Raw genomic sequence first — 22,739 nt, 5'->3', positions numbered from 1 at the left:
ACTTATGCCGCACTTCAGATGTTGCTTGTACTATATTAAGAGCATTGGAAGCAAGAGTCAGAGTTGAAATTTCTCTGCCCATTTCTTTCTACTATAGCTTCTCCTTCAGTAATTATTTTGTCAAAAGTCAAGCACTTTGTTAGCTATGGGAATACATTTTTTTACTCTTGGCCATTGGAAGTACATTTGGGAGAGAAAAGAACAAGATGTAATAGGAATAGAAGAGATAGAGAAAATAAGAACATTGACATATTTCAATATCTCTTAACACAGAAGTAGAGATGAAATCATCTAGATGAAATCTGAGTGGCTTAGCAGATAGCTAAGTAAGTATAGATACTAATTTACTGTTTGGCTGAAAATTTTATCTTACAAGAATGAATATATTGTTGCTCTTTAAAAAGTTCCATTCTCTTTTTTTTTTGTTTGTTTGTTTGTTTTTGTTTGATATGTTCTTCTCAGTGTTCTTTTTCAAGGATTTGAAGATTGAAATTAAATATGCTTGTTTCCATAAAAATGTAGAAAATATCTAGAAAAGTCTAGAAAAATAATTATTAGAAGACATGGACTTCAGTAGTTAGAAGAAACATTAGATAATATCCACTGTGCAGCTTGAATAACATAGTAAGTAAATGGTTTGTTTTTTATCTGTTAGGGAAAAAGTAAAACAAAGAAGAAGAAAAAGACTAAGAATAGAAAGGTAAGACTGCATTGGCGTTGTAACAGATGGATGTCTGATCGTGAATACCTGAAGTTTAGTACACAATTCACAATTAAGACTTAAATTCATCCAGATGGACATACAATACAAGTTATTCAAAACCTTATTGAGTGTACATTTACATACATCTGTATTTATATAGTAAACAGTCTTGAATTAGTCACTTGATAATTTCTTTAATTTCTGCATTATACTCTCATTTTAAAAAGTGGCTGTAGTCAGATTTTTCTTTGGGCCAACAGCTCAAAAATAATAACACGGAGACTATTTAATTATGAAAGCTCAACTTTAGCTTAGGCTTTTGCCTCTAGCTCTTATAACTTCAATTAACACAATTTTTATTAATCTACATTTTGCCACATGGCTTTTACCTCTCTTCCATTCTGTGTGTCTGACTCGTTCTGCATTTCCATGGCATCTCTCATATGCCTAGATTCATCTCCTCTCCCTTTCCTCGGAAATCCCACCTGAACCTCCTGCCCAGCTATTGGCCGTTCAGCTTTCTAGTGCACCAATTACAGCAATGCATTTTCACACAGTGTTCAATTATCCCACATAAAATTGTTCCTTATTTTATTAGCAGCTGCTTTTTTTTGTCACATCCCTGCTGTATTCCAAAGTGTTTTCTCAAAACTTCCTACATTACCCAGTGCTCAGACTTTTGTCAGCTGCAAAAAAGAAAAGTCACTGTATGAATCATAGATGTTATTAAAACTTCTCTGATTTTCTTGGAGAAGTATAAGGAAAAATAGGAATATTTTTAATGGTGCATATGGCTAATATTTATGCCATGTAAACTTCGTGATTAAAAGAAAAATCGTAATTTTTCTAATCTGGAACATACTCAAAATCTTGATACTTATGTGTATCATAAACTGACTAGTTTCTCTAAATACAGTTTACTTATATGTTATCAGTCACTAAGATGTATATAACATTTTAATGACTAATGAAACTTAATGAAGATTAATTTGTAAAATATTAAGTTTAAGAATAAAATAACATTTTCGTCTGCTAAGTAAAATATCAATGGCATTGTCACACTATCGTAACCATTATAAAATTTACTTAGTTGCTATTATGAAAATTAAACTAAAAATATGAGTGTTTTGGGAGGGACCTTCAGATGGCTCAGCAGTTAAGAGCATTCACTGACTGGTCTTCCAGAGGACCCAGGTTCAATTCCCAGCACCCACATGGCAGCTTACAACTGTCTGTAACTGCAGTTCCAGGGGATCTGATACTTTCACACCAATGTACATAAAATAAATAAGTTAAAATAAATGTTTTAAATTAATGTTTAAATTTAATAGTTTTATTTAATAAGGTACGGTAGCACTCATTAGTGATATATATTTTTTCCAAGATAATGCTAAGTCTCAGGGTCATACCCCATAAGCTAGCATGTATCTAAATGACTGCTTTTTTAACATTCTGGGATTCTGCAATTTAATTTTATTAAAGAAATTGAGAGACTTTTGAAAATGATAGTTTTATTAAGAGATTTTTGGCATTACAAGACAAATTCATGTTATATTTTAATCTTAGTATTAAATAACTTACAGATTCTAAAAATAGAAAATTAGGCTTGTAGTAATTTTATGTTGTGTTATACAATTAGTGTTGCTATAGGTGCAACAGTGTATATACAGTGTATATACAGTGTATATACTTTTGTAGTATATACACTGACTGAACACTGTCAGTCTCATTGTCTAATCAAGAATTCCCATGAAAATGGTTAGCATATGGAAGTTTGCTTGTTATACGAAGTAATGACAAGGTCTCTGAGAAATTGCAACCTCCTTTCTTGGTTGTTTTATAACATATAGACCTAACAATATAACAGTAGCTCTGAAAATGCCTATCAGGAGTTATTTTGTGTATCTCCCGCCAGAGTTAGAGTAAGGAAAAGACTAGGAGAGTTTTTGGTTTGTTTGTTTCTTTCTTTTTTGTATGATGAAACCTTAAGAAGAAAGAAACTTGACAGGAAAATGAACCCTGCCCTTTAAATTGAGTTGTCACTGTACAGGGGAGAATGGCAGAGATTCATACTAAGGCTAAAGTGGACTGACGTGCACTTTTCATGGGAAGAGCTAAAGTGGACTTTGGAAAATGATAATCAACTGTTCTAGATGTATTCAGTATGACCAGCTGAAGGTCTTTTCATATCAGGTATTCGACTCAAGTGTTCACATATGCTAAAACCATGGTAAAAGTCAACATTTCTAAATTGTAAAAAGAAATAGGTATAAAAATGAGAAAACAAATTTATATGTACAGCCTTGTACCTGTAGAGGAGATGTGTATATAGTAGAAGTCAATACTTCTGGTTAATTAATATTCCTAATTTAAGTTGTGTTCATGTATATTAAGTGTCTTTTATGTATAAGATTCTTCAAATGTCAATCTGATTTATTTTTTTTTCCATGTAGTTTTTCAAAATCCTTTTATTTAGTTAGTGTGGAAATAATGGATTTTACAGATACTCTGTCCCAAGGTTTCCTAATAGATACAAACTCACATCCAGTATTCACTTCTATTATCTCACTCAGTGATTTTCAAGATTATAAAATAAATTTAATGAGATGCAAACACTATTTAAAAGGAAAATAGGATAAGTAGGAATTAAAAAAAGAAAAACCACATTGCATCACATACAGTGTGGTTATGTATTTCATAGAATTCACATTTCTGTTTTATAGTTGACTGATGATACATAAGTATGTACAGCATGATTATACAAAATGATCTTTAATTTTTTTAGTTGTTGTGAAAAAGTTTGAGAGAAACACACCAAAATGCAATATTATCACTGTGTTGAGCTAAAGTAGTTGATACAGAGTACTAATTCTTGTGATGCTGTCTTTTCAGGATAAGGACTCAGAAGAAGAGCAAGGGTAAGTATTTACATTTTAACTTTTCTTAGTATTTTTAAGGTATGCTTTGTCAATAATACATGGATATCTTTTTGGAACTTCTAAGGAAAAATGGTTCTTTGTCTTATAAAAGTATTTTATTGTAGGATAGATTACTATTGACTTTGGAAGAATAAGATCACCATTTTTTCCTGTAAGACTATTCAGTAGTCATCTAACACACTAACTCCTTCATTCAAACACTGACTTGAATGCTTACTAAAATAGGTAAAAATATACATAGACTAAAACTTAATTTAATGGATAGATCATTCTTATGTCCCCAACAGACATATGTATATGCTTTCTCTGGTTGGGGTAAATGTATGGATTGTGATGATAATATAATATTGAAGATGTGGAAGTGCTTGAAAACCTGTCCCAAAATACTATTTCCCAAATAACTAACATTAATAACTATAATTTGAAAAATAAACCCTGTGGTCTCATAATTCCTGAAAACACTGCTGTGAGCAATTAAATAGGTATTTTGAGCAAGTACTACCTCATATGTTAATGTCCATTGTTAGTGTTTATGAGAAAAGAACAGTGTGAGCACTGCCTAGACTTTGACCATGAACCCTTCTAATGCAGAGTATCTCACAAGGCAGTATAATACTAATTTGAGAGGCCGTAGCCTATAAGGAAAGCACTGTACCTTTGTGAAAGGTCACATTGACTATGTCCCCACTATAGCTCATATATGGTAGAAAAGGAAGACCAACTGGAAACAGAACAAGTAGATGTACACACACTCAGCACATCCGTAAAAACTGATGCAAGTGATGCGCAAGAAGATTCTGCAGCGGAGGACAAGTTCTGTAGCCTGGATGAACTACATATTCTGGACATGGTAGAGCAGGTGAGCAGTGGAGAGGGCTCAGCCCTGCCTTCCTCCTTGGAGAAAGAGTTGTTAATTTTGTTTTGTAGACTCTTTAAGCAGTATGTCTTTTTGAGAAGCCCAGCAGAAAAGCAACAAAAACAGGGCGAATTGCAAGACAAGGGGATTACAAAAAAAAAAAAATTGGCACTACAAACTTTACATGTGCCCTCAAAATCACTTCATGGCTACTGGGCAATGTTAATAAATACTTTTCTTGTAAAAGTGGTTTCTGAAGAGTGTGAAGGAACAGAGAGAGGAGACAACACCACCACACTAAAAGCTAGAATAAATCCCACTAAATTACATGTCATGAAAATAGATTTTAATAAATCAAAACTACTTTGATTTTTTTAAATTAAATCTGGTTACAACCATGAAATACCTCCTAAAAAAAACACTAGTGTATGGCAGTTTTTTTCTAGCTCCTTTTCTGATAGTAACCAACGATTGAAATGATATACCCATAAGTATATGAATATTAGTGCTCAAAAGAGCAATTAATTGTACAAAGTAGATGAAGGATTGAAGACACACACGCACATGCACACACACATTGTATTTGAATTTAGTGGTGAACTGATCTATGGTTTAAAATGTGGATGCATCACAATCAGTTACCCATTGCCCAAGCGTCAAGTTGATTTGAATAAATCCCTAGTTACAGTATTAAAATATGTATATATTAACTGAATTGACATAGCTTTGGCTATTACACTGAAATTTAAATATGGGTTCATTAATGTTAGTCCAGTAACCCAGAAGAACTCTAAAGTGAGAATCAAAATGTCACATACTTGCAGAGAATGTTTACTTGCTTATTTAGAAACCATTGAGCCACCTGCAAGGTGTCATATGTGTGCTCTAGTGAGGTCCTTGTTAGTATATTGTTTATAATATAGGAGAGAAGTTGAACATTAAAATAAGTTGGTGCACTGCTGTAATTAAGAATGGGCACTTGGTATTGCCAGAGTTAGAATTCAGGCTCTTCCACTTATTATCTGTAAACATAGGCAAGTTACTTACCCCTTTTTGTATCTTAAAATGAAAATAGCAAGCACCTCACCATATGATTCCTATAAAACTAAGAGCATTACAAAAACTACAAGTAGCAAACATGAATGTCACTCAGCAGTAGCTGCAACTTACAGCTGTTGTATTATTTAATGGGTGCTATTAGGGAAGTAAAGCATAAATGGGAACTGTTATATAAGGCAACTTTATATCCAGGTGAAACAATGTAAATGGAAAATAATAGTGCTTTTTATAGGAAATAAATATTCTTGTTACATTTGCTTAAGGGCTCATCTGGAAAGGAAAGTACAGACTGCAAAGAAACTGAAAAGGAAAGGCTTGCTCATCAACACCAGCTTTATAAATTGCAGTATGAGTGTGAAGTGAGTACTTTTGTCATTAGATCTAAGGGAAGTAATAAATAGATCAAATGTTTAAATTCAATGACATCGTTTTAAAGAACTCAATGAAATGAACCTTTATTCACTACTGGTGGGGGTGCAAATTAATACAAACATTGTTCAAATCAGTGTATAGATTTCTCAAAGAAATAAAAATAGAAACGCAGGGACCCACCCTTCTCACTCCTTGCTATATACTCAGGGAACTCCATACCTACCGTAGAGATGTTTGCATCTATCTTGTTTTTCGCAGCTTTATTCACTATAGCAAAGAATTGAAATCAACCTTCTCTATCAGTAGATATTGAATGGATAATGAAAATTTGGTGAGATGGTAGCTTCAGTAGCACAAAAACTAAAATTGGAATGATACAGAAAAGATTAGCATGGCCCTTGTGCAAGGATGACACCAAATTTGTGAAGCCTTCCATATTTTGTCCAACTCTACTGAGTTAGTTTTTGTTTTCTTTTTTTTTTGTTGTTTTTGTTTTTTGTTTTTTTGAGACAGGGATTCTCTGTGTAGCTTTGCGCCTTTCCTGGAACTCGCTTTATAGGCCAGGCTGGCCTCGAACTCACGGAGATCCTCCTGCCTCTGCCTCTCGAGTGCTAGGATTAAAGGCATGCGCCACAACCGCCCAGCAGTTTTTGTTTTCTTATTCTACCTTAGAAGCCTGTTTTCCAATGAGAGACAGAAAGGGAGTAGATCTAGATGGGAGAGGAAGTGGGGAAGAACCTGGATGAGTAGAGGGAGGGGAAACCATAATCAGGTTATATTATGTGAGAAAAATACTTATTTTCAATAAAAAAAAAATTTGGTGTGTATGTGTGTGTGAGAGTATACGCACATATTTATGAATACTTTTTAGCTCTAAAGAAAAATAAAGTTTAAAAATATGCAGGAAAATGGATGGACTTTGATGTATAATATTAATTGAGATCAATTATCAACAATCTCAGAAATAAAGTGCATGCTCACTCGTATGTGGAATCTAGGCTATATATATATGTCTATACATTATATATATAAACAAGTGTGCATGTGGGTACTGTATAATATGAAAGAACAAGAGACTGAATAAGGGGAGGAGGAAGGACTAAATATGAATAATGGATATAAGTTATGAAAGAGAATATAAAGTTGTTCTTTTGCCATAGGTTTTTTTTTGTGGTGATAAATGCATAAAATATTTGATACTGAAAATGAAATATTTAATTTGTAGCTTCAAAATTCTTGTTTTAATGACAATGTTAATCATACATAATAAATTCATTAAGTTGTATAGACTTTGGGACTGGTTAATTTTGGTATGTAATGTTTTTATTTATTTGCAAGTATTTTTATAATGAAGTTCATTTAAAAAAATAACTCAATGTAGATTTTGGATTTTGTTCTTTTAAAACAAAAAAAACAAAAAAGTGACTTGAATGCTGTGAAACAATACTTTTTATTGAGCAGGATTACAAAAGACAACTGAAAACAGTGACATTTCGGTGGCAGGAAACTCAAGTGCAGATTAAAAAGAAAGAAAAAATTATTGTATCTCTTAACCAGCAAGTGGCTTTTGGAATCAATAAAGTGTCCAAGTAAGTACAAACTTTGGGTAAAAGTGAAAATTCTGAATTTGCCTATCCTTTTTAGTCTTAATCTCCCTGCAGCCACTAGGTGGCAGTGTGACTGCACAATAGCAATTATAAAGGCTGTATGTGCTGCTTTTTGAGAAGTCAGAATAAGAAGAGAGATAAATTTCAAATGGATGAAGTATAGGAGTTCATTTGCTGTTTTCAAGGCCAAGATTTGTCATTCATATAATACATACTCAGTCCCTTTCTCAGCCACAGTAGATAGAGCTTTTCTGTGTTAATGAGAAATAATTTCTAGCATTTTATGATTTACTTATTTGCTTAGATTACAGCGCCAAATCCATGCTAAAGATGATGAAATAAAGAACCTTAAAGATCAACTTTCCATGAAAAGGTATGGCATTTCCTTGTGTTGATACTGCCTCTCTGAAACTGCATTTTACTCAACATTTTTAGCTGGGATAACCAATAATTTATCATCCAAACATCACTTTTGCACATGAGATTGAGTAGTATCAGCAACTACATTGGGTTAATAGGTATAAACAAGAAGAGGTGTAGGCAGATTGGAAGGTATGTTCATCATAACTCTGACTAAAAAAACCGAGAGCAGTTCAGTCAGCAGCATTTCAGTCTCACAGCAAATTGCTACCAGAAACTGGAATTTCTTCTGTTAATACTGCTAGGTGCAAGTACTTTGTAGTATTGAACGTTTTACCAAGACTCACTAATTCACGTAGAATAAATTTCACTTGGTTAGTGCAAATGGCTCACTGCGCTTTTAATATATTCATTGAAGTACATAACCATTACTACTCTCTATTTCCAGAACATTTTTGTAAGCTCTAAAACAAACTCTTTCAGTGCTACCCCCTCTTTACTCCTTTACCTTCTGGTAACACTAATTAACTTTGTGTCTTTTGGATTTGTGTATTCTGAGCATTTCGTATAAATGCAGTTATATATGTGACTTCTTATAGCCAGCTTCTTAACTTACTGGTTTGAAATCCCTCCATGTTATCGCATACATAAGTATTCGTTCCTTTTATAAATCTGTATTGTTTAGATGTAGCACATTTTGTCTTCATCTGTTTGATGTCCATTTGGCTTGACACCCCCCCCTCCTTATTAAGAAGCATTTATATAGAGATGTTTTTGAATGTTTTCCTTTTGAATATATACCAAGAGTAAAATTGCAAGGTCATCAATAAACTTTGCATTTAACTTTTTAAAGAATTACTAAGATGTTTTACAAGTAGCTACACCCTTTTATAGTATACGTAAGTGTTGGTGGGCCAGTTCTCATTTCTCTTCCTTCTCACCAAAACTTCTTGGATTATTTGTAATTGTTTTACCTGGTATATGTTAGATATAGAGCAGAATGTCATTTTGATTTAGATTTGGTTTTTTTTCCACTGATTTAAGTACATTCAAGAACATCTTATGTGCTTATTAATAATCAGTGTATCTTCTTGGGTAAATTTTAATCCAACCTCTTGGCCTATTTTAAAGTTTGGAAATCTATTTTACTACTGAACACTATGAGTTCTTTATATGCTTTAGTGTAAGAAGGATTTTTGCTGTGCCTCAAGGAAGTTAGGGAAGTGCTCTTAGAATCAGTTGTCAACAGCCCTGTATACAATTTTGATCTTTAGGCATTTTTACCCATTTTGAAAGTTGTTTTTCCATTCACCTGATGCGTTTAAAGTGCAACTTTTTTATTTTTATGGAATAAAATTTTCTTTTTATTTTAGGGAAATTTTATACAATATTTAGTGGTATAATAGTTAATACTTGTATTGAGGTAATTTGTCTGCTTAAATATATTATTCTCCCTAGTAAGTGCTATTTTTTTTTTTAGGTTTTTCGAGATAGGCTATTCTTAATGGTATATATTTGTCATGTTCTCTCACCAATATTTCTTTAAGATTTTAAGCATCTGAGTATATTTCCCTTAACAAAACATTGAAAATGGTTTCTGAGATGTTCCTTATTATAAAATTATACTTTCAATTGTTCTTGTTAAGGCAGAATTTAGTTGGCTGGCTATGTAGTTCTGAGATTTCAGTATAGAAAAAAAAAAAAAAATCCTCAGAGCTTCCACAGTCTGTAGTAGCCTATACAGTATGGTTCTCTTCTTACATTTTAAGCAATGGAATTCATTTCCATTTTAAGGTGTGAACTCCAAATACTGAAAAAACTAGTAAACTATTTGATTGCAGTGACTTCCTTATTGCAAGGGTAGGGAGTTATGTGACTGCTGTTGTTGATGCAAGAGCAGGCATTGTTAAATAAAAATGACAATAACTAACATTTAGTATGTAATCTCAAACATGGAATGTTTTATGTATATTTTCTGAATTTTTTTTTTTGCAATTTTTTAAGGTGATGAAACTTGCTCCATTTTCACATGTGCAGAAATTAAGTATCGAGAACTAAGCACCTCGCTCATGTGGTTCCTCCACTATTCTACACTGTTGCCTGAGGAGTTACTAACAGCAGACACTGATTTCTCCAACAGAGATAACACCCACTTTGATATCTAATAAGGGCTTCCTGCCTCCCAGCAGGTCTTTCTGATCTTATTCTACCCTCACATAGTAGAAGGGCTGTGGACCTGTCTCAGAGTATCATTTAAAATAAAGTACTATTTTCATCCATGACAATTTCATCCTTATGACCATATCACTTCCCAGAGTTCTGTGTCCAAATCATTAGGGAAAAAGTACTGCCTCCTCCAAGATCCTCATTTGGGGTTTATTGTATGTCAGTACTTTTCTGGGGAAGACACAACACACATATCTACTCGTCCCAGATAGGGAACCCATGACAAAGTACAGATACCATCAAGTCCAACTTGATGAACCAGTTAAGTTTTATTGGGGTTACTTATAGGAATGTGAGTGAGGTGTTACTTATGGGCACAGAAATGTCTCAAAGACAGCTACATCACAAAGGCCCACCTAAGCATGAGTGACAGCTCACAAATCTAGTAATCTGGATCACACTGCACAGCTGGAGGTAGGTGATCAGGTTGGATAGTGTCCTTTCCAGGTGTCTTAGTTGTTCTAAACCTCTTCCAGGTAGCTGGTCTGGTCTCAGAGTCTTTGCAGCTTGGCTCTGCTCTTCTGAGAGGGACTCTTAGCTTTTGTTACTTACTCTGTTAGGGAGGGGCCTAGTCAATCTGGTCAGTTTCAGGGACTTCCCGAGGCTGTTTTGAGTTGTTTATACCTTACTGCAAGATGGAATGTTTAAATCTTGGAGGAAACTTACACAACAGAGTTGAAGATTTCAACTAATAAATGTGGGTCAAGGAGAACTAAAACATTTGATCCATTGTTCTTGTCTAAGGTTTTACATTTAATAGGTTATGGTGGTAAGATTCATTTTAAGATTACAGTTTCAGAATTTAGGTTATAACCTCTGTGCTGAGGACCTTAAAACTTCTGTACTTTTGTTAGTAAAGAATAACAATAAGTTTTAAACAGTGTCTTCTCTTGTTTTTATGTGATATGTATACTTGTTTAAGAAAACCTTTTCTTGTGATAGTTTTATATTCCTCCTTCTGAATGTGATGGAAAGGGCTATCATTGTAATATTGCTAATTTTTAATGATAATTCATTTCAGATCTCAGTGGGAAATGGAGAAGCGTAATCTGGAAAGCACAGTTAAAGCATATTTAAACAAACTGAATGCAGAAACCAATAGAGCCTTAACAGCTGAGGTAAAAGGAAAATGGGAATGGAGGAGGAAAAATAGTTTTTTTACTTTAGTATCGTTAAAGAGTTGTAAAAGATTGGCTTTGAATAAACAGAACTAAGACATCTCAATATCATTCAGAAAAATATATCTTAAATGCATACCCCTTTGTTTACTGGCATGTCATTTGGGAGTACTTGTGTATTTCTAATCTTATGTTGCTTTCCTTCAGTGACTCCAAGAAATCACAGTATTTGTAGTTAGAGACCAATTCTCATGAAGCTAGGTCACTAAGCCATACTTGTAAGAATAACATTAACCACTACTGTAATAACACTTTCTCTGCTATGCCCCATACAAATCTTCCAAAAATACATATATATCATAAGCCCCAATGTCAGAAGCAAACTTACTTTCCATAACCCTAGAAAGTCACCTAATGCTGTTAAAGTTAGTTAATAATACCATAGCTAGGGTCTCTCAGAACAAATAAGGTTGCATATGTGCCTGTAATTTTTATTTATAGCTAATGAAACTTGCTGTGTAGTAAGATTGACATTGTTTGAAGAGCTTGCTGACATCAAAAAGTATTACAAACCTTGCCACTTATAAGCTGTGTGCTCTAGTAGAGTTCTTGGGAGTCCAGAACAACAGAGGTGTGGTGATCCAAGCACACCATGGAAACAGTCCTGCAGCCTTATCCCCACAAAGGAAAAGCAGGCCTTACCATTCATGTGTAGTCTTTGTTTCTGTCTGCTTCTGTTACTAATTTTAGGAAATACTTTCTAACACTTATTGTTGTCTAAGACTATTCATTTTGGTAATTATTGAGTGATTAACAGTTAAAACTTTAGACAAAATGATTGTACATCAGTAATGATGTGGAAAGTCTTCCTCCTGTGGGAGAAATATTGGACCGGAAGGTTTGTAGGGACCATTTGGACTGTGCCTTTCTGTAGTCTGATTACTTCTGTAATTCTGTAGCCCTTCATCATGAACATATAGACAGTAGGATCTCTTTTGAATATTCTCAAACTGTGCTCTATATTAAAATTAACTTAGTGAGAACTTTAAAAAAAAACCCTAATGTTTTGGCTATCCCTATTATCAATTAAGTTAGTATCTCTGGGACCAAAGCACTACTTTTTAAAGTTTGCAAGACTAGTTCAATATGTGGAAAAAATTTGAAAAGTGATGTTCTTGGGTCCTTACTAACCCAGTAACTATTGAATAAAATAACTAAAATTGCAGTTGTCTTGATCAGAAAGCATTCACGATGTCTCTTGTCAGGACACTGCAGTGTTTCTGGGAGAGACTGAAGTTTTCTTGAGATGACTAAGGAGGATGCCCACTTAGAATTCCTTCCGTTCCTTTCTCTTTCAAACCTCTGTAGGTGTACTTCTTACAGTGTCGTAGAGATTTTGGTTTGCTGCACCTGGAACAGACGGAAAAGGAGTGCCTCAATCAGCTTGCCAGGGTGACTCACATGGCGGCAAGGTAACTTTCTCTTCTTAATTCACTGTGACCTCAGAGAGGGACAGATGTCTCCATACTTGAACATAATGGTCGGTGAATTTTACATACTTCGTCAGAGTTGTTGAAGTAATCCCAAGCTCTTGGTTTGTTTCTTTGTGCTTGAAGCGTGGTGTTGCATTTCCTGAGTTGTTGAGAAGCACAACAGCTTCCTCCCATGAGAGGCGTGCATGCAGGCCAGATGCGCACAAGACAGATGGAATGGGAAAACTCTGTTCTATTAATGCTTGCTTTGAAGTCCTTTTGTAATACATTTAGGAAAAAACTGATAGTAACACCTAATGCTACATGTTAAATGACAGTTATTGCTGTGCTATATTAATTTTCAGATACTGGAATGAGCTTCATGAAATTTTCCTTAAATTTATAATCTTACAGGGTATAACTTTAAAAGTTAGCGAGTTAATTATCTCTGAAATCAAAGCATTATTCTTTTATAATAATCATCATTTTTTAAATTGTCATTATTCTTTAATACTAATGTATAGTAAAGCTGAGAAGGTACTGTTGTGAGTGATCAGTCTGTCTTTGCTTGCCAGAAGGAGAAAGAGCATTGTATAAATTAGAATATTGTGGAGCTCCTTTTTATCTGATATTAGTGATGACTTGTTTTGCTATTGTAAATTGTTGAGCTCATGGTATAGACATGGTAATGCTGCTATAGATAGTCCTTTTGGAAATCCACAAGAAATTTCTTCTAGAGACAGTATGCACTAAACTTTGTAAGTTTTTCCTGACTTAACTATTTATAGGATTGTATCAGTTGCTACACTGGTGCATTTTGTACTCTTTATCAGGGCAGTGATAGCATTCTTCCTCACAGGAGAATGTTGATTGGTTTTATTTGTATTTGTGTGTGTGTGTGTGTGTATGTATGTGTTTATAATTTGTCATCTCAAAAGTAATTTAATTTTCTAATTTACATTAGAGCTAGATAGATCAGTTCTGGCTCTTTGATATCAGGATTAGCATGAAGATGATCCAAAACCTGCCTCCAAGATGAGACACCATTCTTGAGATTGCACCTGCTTTAAATACTGAGGCAGCTTCTGTGTTTGCATTTCTCTGCCTCTCTACTGCATTGGAGACACTTGAATGCAAAATGATTTTATAATAGTATCAAGACAGGAAAGAAAAGTGGTGTTCTGGAGATAGGAAGAAATAGTTTCTGGAAGCATGTGTTATTATCTTCCCTTATAAAGGGTGTATATATTGCCAGTTTCTCTGTTTATTAATAACAAGCCTTGCCATGTATCTTTAAACTTTGAGGTAATCGCTAGTATTGGGGATAATCTTCTTTTATATTATTGATATAAATACTAGAGAACACTTTAGAAATTTTTGGAAACCTCAGTGTTATATATAAAGAAAGCTTCTTCTGTGTCTCCTTTTCTACATCAGCAACTTAGAATCACTTCAATTAAAGGCAGCTGTGGATAGCTGGAATGCCATTGTGGCAGATGTTAGAAACAAGATTGCATTCCTCAGGGTAAGTGCTGGAGTATACTTCATTCAAATTGGCAGAATTGTTTGAGAGTATATACAGGAACATGTACCACTAAAAACAAAAAGTTAAGAAACTTAACATTTTTTATCTCAGTTACCAAAGTTTATGCTCTCAGTTTGAATTTTTTTCATATTAGATATAAATGTTAGATATTAATGTTAGATATAAATTACAGACTTATGTGTAACTTTTTAGATCCTTATTCCAGGGAAAAATAAACTCAAAAGTTGTTCCTTACCTAGGTTTCCCAGAATTTCAAAGTCAAACAAAATTAAACTCCTATCCAGCTGTAGAACTAAGTGTAATGTCAAATTGAGCTATATTCGTTTCTAGTATTAACAGTTTATGTAATTGTTCCATAATGTAGAATCTTAATTACTGATTTAATTGAATTGAGACTGTGAGAAAGCCAGACTAGTGACTATTTTTGACATGATCCTCAGATCTTTGTATGTGATGTTGATTGATTGTTACATCCATACCACTTCTGTAAATGAAGCAGTGGTGCTCAGTTACAAAGAGCTGCCTCAGAACACTGTGGACTTGTTTACTTTTCAAATGATGGTTTTAATGTTTCTGCCTGGAATCATTGTTCCTCTGTCTTTAGTGGTACTTAGAATTACTTTTAGGAGTATTCGGAGTTTTAGCCTCAAAAGCACTGTTCCTTGTTTTCTTCCAAGCCTATTTCCTGCGTGGAAATCACTAAATGCTTCTTTATATAAAAGGTTTTGTTTTCCAGTTCTTATGGGTTGTTTACTAAAATTAATGAAGAAAATTAGGGACAATGCCAGAAAATACTGAAAACATGAAATTTTCCCAATTAGGCTTGCTCCTCACCTCCCCTCTCCTCTTTCCTCTCCTCTCCTCTCTCCTCTCCTTTCCTCTCTCCTCTCCCTCTCTACTTTCTTTTCTCCCCTTTCCTACTCCCAAACTGGAGAACAAAATATTTATAGAACTGGAGCAAGCAAGAGTTGTAGTTTTTTTAGGTAAAATAAAATTACAGATTTCTAATTAACATTTTCTAAAATTTTCCTTTTCCTTTTTAAAAAATGAACATTGTAGCCGGGTGGTGGTGGCGCACGCCTTTAATCCCAGCACTCGGGAGGCAGAGCCAGGCGGATCTCTGTGAGTTCGAGGCCAGCCTGGGCTACCAAGTGAGTTCCAGGAAAGGCACAAAGCTACACAGAGAAACCCTGTCTCGAAAAACAAAAACAAAAACAAAAACACAAAAAAACAAAACAAAACAAAAAAAATGAACATTGACAGTGAATTCAGTTCTTTGTTAAAATGTGTTAATTTTCCTATTAGCCCATGTGTTTCTTACAGGTATTAGATTCCTTTAGATTCTATACTCACTTTATATCAGTGGTGCCTGTTTTGGATCTGGAAATATTGGAAACACTGAGGAGTTACCATAAGCAACTGAATTATGTCACTTTATCAATAAATCCCTTAAATACAGCTATTTAAATGTGGGCATGAAAGCCTATAAAATTATTTTTATGTCAGAAATTGTGATATTTCTTCTGTCAGTGGGTTGAGAACTACTAGTTTATGTTGAATTATTTAAATCAAACACTGCTATATGTTGTTTCTTTAGATTCAGTGGTGGTCTAAAAATATATTTTTCTTCTCTCAGACACAGTACAATGAACAAATCAATAAGGTGAAACAAGGGTTTGCCTTGAGTACCCTGCCTCCAGTCCAGCTTCCCCCACCACCACCAAGTCCTGAGATACTGGTAAGATTCCTGGCATTTTGGAAAGTTTCTATCTTCATTTTGATAAATGGTAATGTGTAAAATACAGAATGTGCAGTACATCTGGTGTGTGCTCAAATAGAATTAAGTGCATGTTTTAAATATCAGTTGCCCCTGATGGCCAATTCGTGCTGATACAGTTTGGCCGAGTCTAGTTCAGACTGGCATTTAGTCAAGCACTTGAAGTATAAATGTGCTATTTTCATCCTCTGAAACTTACATACATTATGAGAGATAACTTATGAATGCTCAGAATTCTCATTGTTCTTATTTTAGTACTATCTAACTAAAACATTGCAGCATAATACCTAGAAAGCTTCCTAGAGAGTCAGTTCCCTCTACTTTTACCTTATACGTTCTTTTAACTTCTAATCTACTGTGGTTTTGACAGCAAGGGCAGTTTCCACTTCCACCACTACTCTACTTATTAAGAAACAGTAGATTTAACCAGATGTACTGATCTGTGTACTTTAGAGACTAAAGTACATTAATCTGAGAAATACAAGTTTCTGTGAACTTCTAGGTTATTATTTGGTGATAATTTTTATTTTTAATACAAGTCTGGATATAGAAAGTAAAGAAAGGTGAAATACTTAGGGGCAAATGGCTTTTGGTGTTAGCATTCCTGCTAACTCTGTAAACTTTATTTCTACTCATTATTGGGCATAACAAAGACCACTTATTTGCTAGAATATAACACAAATGGTCTTTTGTCAAATTCTCAATAGAATCTTTTTTCCATCTAAAACGTCATGATTGCACTCCATTACTGTTCACATTACTATAAGCATTCTGGTCTTCTCAACTCTCACCAAAATTACCCATTAAACTGTTACAGCATTCTAGAGTTTTCTTGTCAAATATTTCCAAATTCTTTCCACAACCAGTTCTGAAGTACTAAAAACCATATTGTCAGATTTAGTCATCAGTGAGATCCCGCTATTGAATTCTAGTGTTCTGTGTTTGTTTTATAGTCACTATGATAAGTACCTAACAAAGCAACTTAAGGGGGAAGAATATCTTTTGGCCCAGTTTCAGAGGGGTCCATCTGTCAGGGCAGGAAGATTGTGGGAGAGCAGAGCAGTTAACTTCAGGATGTGCTAGGCAGCAGAAGAAGGGGAAAGCCCCTAATTATTCTCAAGGAATTGTTGGTAATTTGGCAATAGTGAGTCTCAAAGGAACCTCAATGCAGACTTAGTACCCACCACTTACTCTTTGTTTTAAAATTTAATGAAAACTTGGAAGTTATATATAATCTTATGTATAGTTTTATATATGTATGTTACATTCATATATAACTTGATTTTACATAATGAATATGTAAAAAATGAGGAAAATTGAAATCCAGCTTCAGCATTATCAGCAGTTGACAGTCTTGTTTTATATAATCTCTTCTTTGTTATAAAGCAAACTCTGGGTATCATATAATTGTGTCAATTTATACTTCAATATATATCCTAAAAGATAAGGAACTTTTACTGGATATAATCACAACATCATTATCTTAACTAAGAAAACTGTAAGTTATAGATAAGATTAATATTTAATATCTAGTTAGAATTTATATATTCTTAATTGTCTCAAAATACCTTTTCTTAGTTATAAGGTGCACAGTGTCTGTTCTCTAGTGATTAAGAATCAAATGTCAACCTATCTGTCCATTATAAAGTTCATCATTAATTTTCACTTTGTTTAAGATCATTACTTAGAGCTATGTTAATGTCCTTTTTTTCACTTCAGCAAATTATTATTGTGTTCCTGCTTTATGATCATATTAGACCTAGCACACTGGAGAAGTGCCCTGAGCCTGTCTGTCCCCTTCTATACTCAAACAAACCGAAGTTTCTCTCTAACTAACAATTGACAAGACCCCTTCGGAAATACAAGCACACCCAAAAGGAACCTCTGTGATGGAGTAACCCTTGTTATAAGCTCTATTTTATTCTTCTGTTGTCGTTAAAGTTAAAACTAAAGTCCTCATTCCATCAAATGGCACCTTCAGTACACATGTATTCTGTGGATAATTTTGAGGATTTTTAGTTGCTGAGTATTATCTCTTAATATGTACAGCATTCACTGAGACCTTTGAGATTTATACATATTATATGTTTGTACATATTATACCTTTGAGAGTCCTATATTATTATAACTTTGAGGGTCTTACATTATTAGATCTGAGGGTGAGTCTTAAAAATCACTTCTCTAATCTTTATTTTATAGTCTAACATTTGGCATCCAAAAATATCTAACCAGGTACAGAGAAGGTTGTAGCATGAATCTTAAAAGTTCTTATTAATAAAATCAAACCTGAGCCAGGTATTGGGGCGAATGCCTGAACATCAGAGAAGCAAAACAAGCCACAGCTACCTCACCTCACCAATTCCTCAGGTTATCCTGTTTCCTCAGACTGGAAGCTTCTCAGTCCTCATTCAGAATGAATCTCAGCTGAACTGTGCTGCTCAAAGCCTAAAAGCTTAACCAGCCAAATGCTTCTAGTTTCTAGTCTTCATGCCTTATATATCTTTCTCTTTTTGCCATCACTCCCTGGGATTAAAGGCTTGCTTTCTGGGATTAAAGGCGTGAGTCACCATGCTTGGCTGTATCCTTGAACAGGTGGATTTCTGCCTCTGGAATGCTAGGATTAAAGGCGTGTGCTACCACTGCCTATCCTAAGTATCTAGTGGCTTTTCTGTTCTCTGACCCCATGTAAGTTTATTAGGATACACAATATTTTGGGGAACACTATACCACCACAGAAGGTCATAGTAAATTCTTAATTCTTTTTCCTTTTTATTATTGTTCTTTATGTTCTATCTCATTTTCCTTTGCTTTTTCAATTCTTATAGATTTAAATAGTATCCTGCCACACACATTGCTTCTAATATGCTTTGTATATAAATTTCAAATCAGTGCTTTGCCCCGTACATTGTTCTCTGACTTTAAAGCATTGTTCATTTAAACAAACAAACAAACAAACAAAAAAACTCTATATATGTGCAAGGTTTTTATTTTATTTAATTTTTGCCTTTTTTATGTTAGATTCAGCAGTTCTTAGGAAGACCCCTTGTGAAGGAATCTTTCTTTAGACCCATCCTTACTGTTCCTCAAATGTCTGCAGTTTGCCCTGGAGTTATCTCTGCAGCTGTACAGCCTAGACCACCCCTGGTAAGAGCCTTTCCTGGTGAAATAATAGTAGCTAGTTCTTTATAACTATAATGGGATTCCTGAATAAACATTTCACTTGTTTGTTTGGAAGGATAATGTTGGTAATGCTGCTGCTGCTAATTAATAATAAATGAGTGAATACCTGTTTTACGTAATGTTAGCTTAGTTTTGAAATATAAAAATTTGCATTTTTATACTACTGAGTTCTTGGAATTGCAGTTTTACTTTTTTTTTTTCGAGACAGGGTTTCTCTGTGTAGCTTTGCACAGTTTTACTTCTGTAACAAATAAAACTGTAAGATAGATTGACATTTTTATTTTTGAGGTAGCTATTCTATAGAAAAACAAAGAGGACAAGTCACAGTGAGCTATTAAGCTACTAAGTTTACATACACACCCAGAGTGTTCCCACTGTATCCACAACCAGTAATATGAGTAGCATCAGTGTGGAACAAAAACTCTAAAGTTTTGAATGTTCCTAATTGTAGATAATCCAGTAAGTTTTATTCAGACCTGAAGAAAGATTAAAGACATTTAAAATAGCTATCATATTTTTTGTCATCTTGTCTGTCTGTCTGTATTTTCACATGTGCATATATGTGTGTGTCTCTGTGTGTCTGTGTCTATAGTAGTATGTAATTCGTGGATCTTACTTTCTATCTCTTTTTGAAATATATAGTTAGATGGACTCATTTATGTCTATGCCAACTGTCTACAAAAGATATGTATATGTCTCAACATTTTAAATAAGAACCACAATTTTTATCACCATGTTAATGGTGTTGCTTATGCAGTTTGTGTGCTGTTATTCTGTAATGACTGGAGTGGAATTTTATTGAAATCTCTTAACCTCATAATAAGATTATCTTCAGATGCCTGGGGAAAGCTACAGACTGAGGCAGATTGTATTTGATTCCAACCACTGGTAGTTGTTGCTTACTTTCATGGTGACCCATGGAGATTTCATTAAACATGTCATGGTTTAATTGCCTTAGTAACCTAACTAGCAGTCTAAAAATTCTCTTATTGATATTAATTCACTTAATCTTAATGTTTTAAAGGACTACTATAAAATACACAAACGTTGGTGTTATAGATCTTTTAGATATACTATTACACTTTCCACACTGTCATTTTTCTGTGATATTTTTGAGCCTTTTAGCAAAAGCACTTATATTACTATCATCATTTTTATACACAATTTAAAATTTTATTGTAGCTAGAGTTTTCTCCAGTCCTTCTTGGCCTATGGCCAGGACAAATCTCTCATCCGCCAGTCCCGCAGCTGCTCAGACCCAACCAAGTAAACACACAGAGACTTATATTGCTTACAAACTGTATGGCCGTGGCAGGCTTCTTGTGATCTAATTGTTCTATCTTAAATTAACCCATTTCTATTAATCTATACCTTGTCACATGGCTTGTGGCTTACCAGTATCTTACATGTTGGTACTTACGGTGGTGGCTGGCAGCGTCTCCTGACTCAGCCTTCCTGTTCCCCAAATTCTCTTCTCTGCTTGTCCCGCCTATACTTCCTGCCTGGCTACTGGCCAATCAGCATTTTATTTATACAGAGCGATATCCACAGCACTTCCCCTTTTCTTTTTTTTCAAAAAGGAAGGTTTTAACTTTAACATAGTAAAATTACATATAATAAAACAATTATTCCCTCAGATTTCTACTGTTCTACACAAACTTGGTAAGTCAATTAAGATAACAGATATTTTAAAGGAAAAAGCTACTTAAAAATTTTTTTCCCCACATTAAAAAAAATGGGTATTATGGGTACATTAGAAGAAAATTGGACTTTGTTTGATAAAATTTTAGGCAGTCTGAAAATGGAACAACTATATGAGAAGATTAATGTTGATGGGATTATGCACATTATTACTTTCCTTATCCTTATTTTACTATTTAAAAAGATAGTCAATTTAAGTGCCAGGATAAAAGCTTTAGAAAAACCTGTTAAAATGAATTATAGAGAAATCAGATTCAGACAGAAGAATTTAACGATGAAATTATTTCAGGATTGGATTATAAGGTTATAGAAAGAAAGCCTGTTTTCACACAATCACCCTTAATTTATCTGGTAACTGTACAGCAGTTACCTGGTCAAGTGAATGCACAAAATATTTGGACTCCAATTGAAATGCTAGATTTATGAAGGTTTAAGGAAGCAATAGTATCTTATGGCATGCATTCCCCATTTGTAAAGCAAATGTTAAACTCCTGGTCAACTTATAATAAGATTATACCACAGGACTGGCAGGTGAGAGACATTTGTCCTGACCATGGGTCAGGCAGGACCAGGAAAACTCTAGTTACATTTTATCTTCATTATTTTTCTGATTATAAATATATACTTATTGAAAAATACAATGGAGAAATATAGACAGTTGAAAGTAAAATTAACCTTGTGGTTGAATCCCTAGGGAAAAAAAAATCACCATTTGCAGATTATTGTGTAATTTACAGATGCTTTTATGTGTTCATATGCATGCACTTATTAAAAATTTTAATACTAAAGGAGTCACATTGTAAATACTATGCTAGATAATGTTTTGAAAAAAAATAAATAAATAAACGTATTCCATGGCTATCTCTTATGCCCAGACATATACATCTATTTGTAAGAATTTGATTGATTTACTATAATTTTTTTACTCAATCCCTCCATTGTTGGCAGACTTTAGGTAGTTTTCAATTTTCCACTATTATTTCTTAAAAATTCAACAATACACTCTGCAAGTGTTTCTGTGTTAGCTGGTAATTTCGGGACAAACACCATACTTTTAAAGTAAGTTAAAATAGGTAATAACAAGTTTGAAATATTGTATTTGTTGAGAAATAAACTGTATTAGGGAATGTAGATATAATTATGACTCTTCATTCTGCTTTTTTCTGAGGTATCCAAGTGTTACATTGGCATGAGGTGTTACCTACTAACTGAAGCTGTTGGTTATAATTCTGTGCCCTTTACAGATGCCTGGGATAACCTGGGCTATGCCAACACCTATAGGTGATACGGTGTCACCAAGTGCAAGTCTGTGCAGTGAACCTCTCATGATAAACTGGGAGAGGATTACAGACAGGCTGAAAACTACTTTTCCACAACAGACAAGGTACTTTCATTTTTCTTTAGTGGTTACACTGTTTTTCACAGTTTCTGTAACGTGAATTGTAGAAATGAAACACTTCACACACATCCACAAGTACAGTGATTCTTTACCATGGTCTTAGGAAAATAAAATTGACTAAGTGCTCAATAGAAATGCTAAGTAAACATTTTTCTTTTTATTAGTCTTAAGACATGAGAAGATTAGTGTTTAAATTTATGTTTGCTCATTAGCTAGAAGTAGTAGTTGTAAACTTACCCAATTTGAATGCCTCCGGCTACAACAATTATCTTAATAACAGGTCACCAAAGTACGTTTTCAGTTAATTGTATGCTGAGCTTCAACATCAGGTTTTGGTTTCTTTTTTTCTTTTTTATTGAGATTCCTATGATTTATTTGTGTATGAGTGGACACAGTTCAATATAATAAATCACGATTTTTCTGG

The 22,739-nt window shown here is 34.0% G+C and overlaps 1 protein-coding gene and 1 non-coding gene across 5 annotated transcripts in view; both read left to right on the top strand.

The window, feature by feature from the left end:
- Positions 1-22,739, top strand: part of Dzip3 (DAZ interacting zinc finger protein 3) — an 88,269-nt gene that overhangs the window by 48,970 nt on the left and 16,560 nt on the right. For all 4 annotated transcript variants that reach the window (XM_042259401.2, XM_076548939.1, XM_076548938.1 and 1 more), the window contains exons 17-28: positions 656-700; positions 3,596-3,621; positions 4,336-4,501; positions 5,821-5,916; positions 7,391-7,518; positions 7,841-7,909; positions 11,144-11,240; positions 12,609-12,712; positions 14,150-14,237; positions 15,895-15,996; positions 19,054-19,179; positions 22,161-22,300. In XM_042259401.2, the coding sequence (XP_042115335.1) occupies positions 656-700; positions 3,596-3,621; positions 4,336-4,501; positions 5,821-5,916; positions 7,391-7,518; positions 7,841-7,909; positions 11,144-11,240; positions 12,609-12,712; positions 14,150-14,237; positions 15,895-15,996; positions 19,054-19,179; positions 22,161-22,300 (1,187 nt within the window). The remainder of the gene's footprint in view (positions 1-655; positions 701-3,595; positions 3,622-4,335; positions 4,502-5,820; positions 5,917-7,390; positions 7,519-7,840; positions 7,910-11,143; positions 11,241-12,608; positions 12,713-14,149; positions 14,238-15,894; positions 15,997-19,053; positions 19,180-22,160; positions 22,301-22,739) is intronic.
- Positions 6,269-6,371, top strand: LOC121821852 (U6 spliceosomal RNA). The gene has a single exon (XR_006062729.1). It is a non-coding gene; the product is annotated as a U6 spliceosomal RNA (small nuclear RNA).

The sequence above is a fragment of the Peromyscus maniculatus genome, chromosome 12 (assembly GCF_049852395.1).
Source record: "Peromyscus maniculatus bairdii isolate BWxNUB_F1_BW_parent chromosome 12, HU_Pman_BW_mat_3.1, whole genome shotgun sequence".
NCBI lineage: Eukaryota > Metazoa > Chordata > Mammalia > Rodentia > Cricetidae > Peromyscus > Peromyscus maniculatus.
The sequence above is the reverse complement of the archived record's forward strand: the minus strand, read 5'-3'. Positions and strand labels throughout refer to the sequence as shown.